The following is a 1,141-nucleotide window of genomic DNA, read 5'->3' on the forward strand; positions in this document are numbered from 1 at the left end:
TTTTATATATTTTTTTTTCTAGTTTACTATTAACAAGAATCTTAAGAAGCATGTTATTTGAGATAAAAACTAATTTGGATAGTTCTAGGAGCCAATAGCCTAAGCGTACTATTCAGAATAACTATCCGAATACCAGGGATAATAAATTCACTAAGATTCGAACTCTTGACCTTTTAGATTTGGAATTCTAATACCATATTATGAAACCACTCATCCCAAAAACGTAACCTGATAGGACAATGTAACACTAATAGTCATATCTCTAATACTTTCTAAACTTTCATTATACACATTGTACGCTTAGGCCATTGGTTCCCTGTACTTTTTCAAACTAATTTTGTGGTTTTACTTGGTCAGGCAGGGTTTAGATATCACCATGCTGAACCTGATTACGTGATGCTTGTGAATTGGATTTCTAATGCTCCAAATACAATCCCTCCAAATGCTTCCCATCGTGTTGGTATTGGTGCCTTTGTCATGAATAGCAACGGAGAGGTAATTCATTCATTCCTTCCTTTAATTTCCCATTATTGGCCATTGCTCAAGTCAAATCTTAGCTTCTTCCACGAAATTGAATGGAAGAAAGCATATATATGTTTGACTCTGTGAAAACTGCAAAAATCTTATACGTGTGGTGTATGACTTCCGCATATGAACTCTTTCCATGCAAATTTGGTAATCAAAGAAAATTAGTTAAAAATAACCATAACTTATCTTATTTTGTTTATCGTCGGTTTTTACCATCCTATTTGAAATTTTATTTTATAAAATTTTTCCATATGAGAATAAGTCAATTTGTCAAGAAAGTCATAATAACTAGTAATAAAGGAAAAACCCTTTCCGTTGATATTTTATTATCTTTTATGATGTATTTAAATAGATTTGATCTAAGATATAGGAAAAAAAATATATAGTATGAGGATAATTAAACTGAGAATGTTTAATTTATGTGCGAAGTTGTATACATTAAGGTGATTGAAATTGTTTGTTTTTATTTCCAGTTGCTTGTGGTTCAAGAGAGTAATGGCAGATTCAGTGGCAAAGGAATATGGAAGTTGCCAACTGGAGCGGTGAATGAAGTAATAAGAATGTTAAAATTGACTAATTATTAAACTATATTTTAAATTATTTTGTTTTATTT

General features: G+C 30.6%; 1 protein-coding gene across 1 annotated transcript in view; it reads left to right on the forward strand.

Moving 5' to 3' along the window:
• LOC107641568 (nudix hydrolase 2-like) overlaps window positions 1–1,141 on the forward strand; it is a 4,336-nt gene that overhangs the window by 2,008 nt on the left and 1,187 nt on the right. Inside the window, exons 3-4 of the mRNA XM_021124089.1 lie at window positions 358–495; window positions 1,002–1,079. Coding sequence (XP_020979748.1) covers window positions 358–495; window positions 1,002–1,079 — 216 coding nt within the window. The remainder of the gene's footprint in view (window positions 1–357; window positions 496–1,001; window positions 1,080–1,141) is intronic.

The sequence above is a fragment of the Arachis ipaensis genome, chromosome B05, assembly GCF_000816755.2.
Source record: "Arachis ipaensis cultivar K30076 chromosome B05, Araip1.1, whole genome shotgun sequence".
In the NCBI taxonomy this organism is placed as follows: Eukaryota; Viridiplantae; Streptophyta; class Magnoliopsida; order Fabales; family Fabaceae; genus Arachis; species Arachis ipaensis.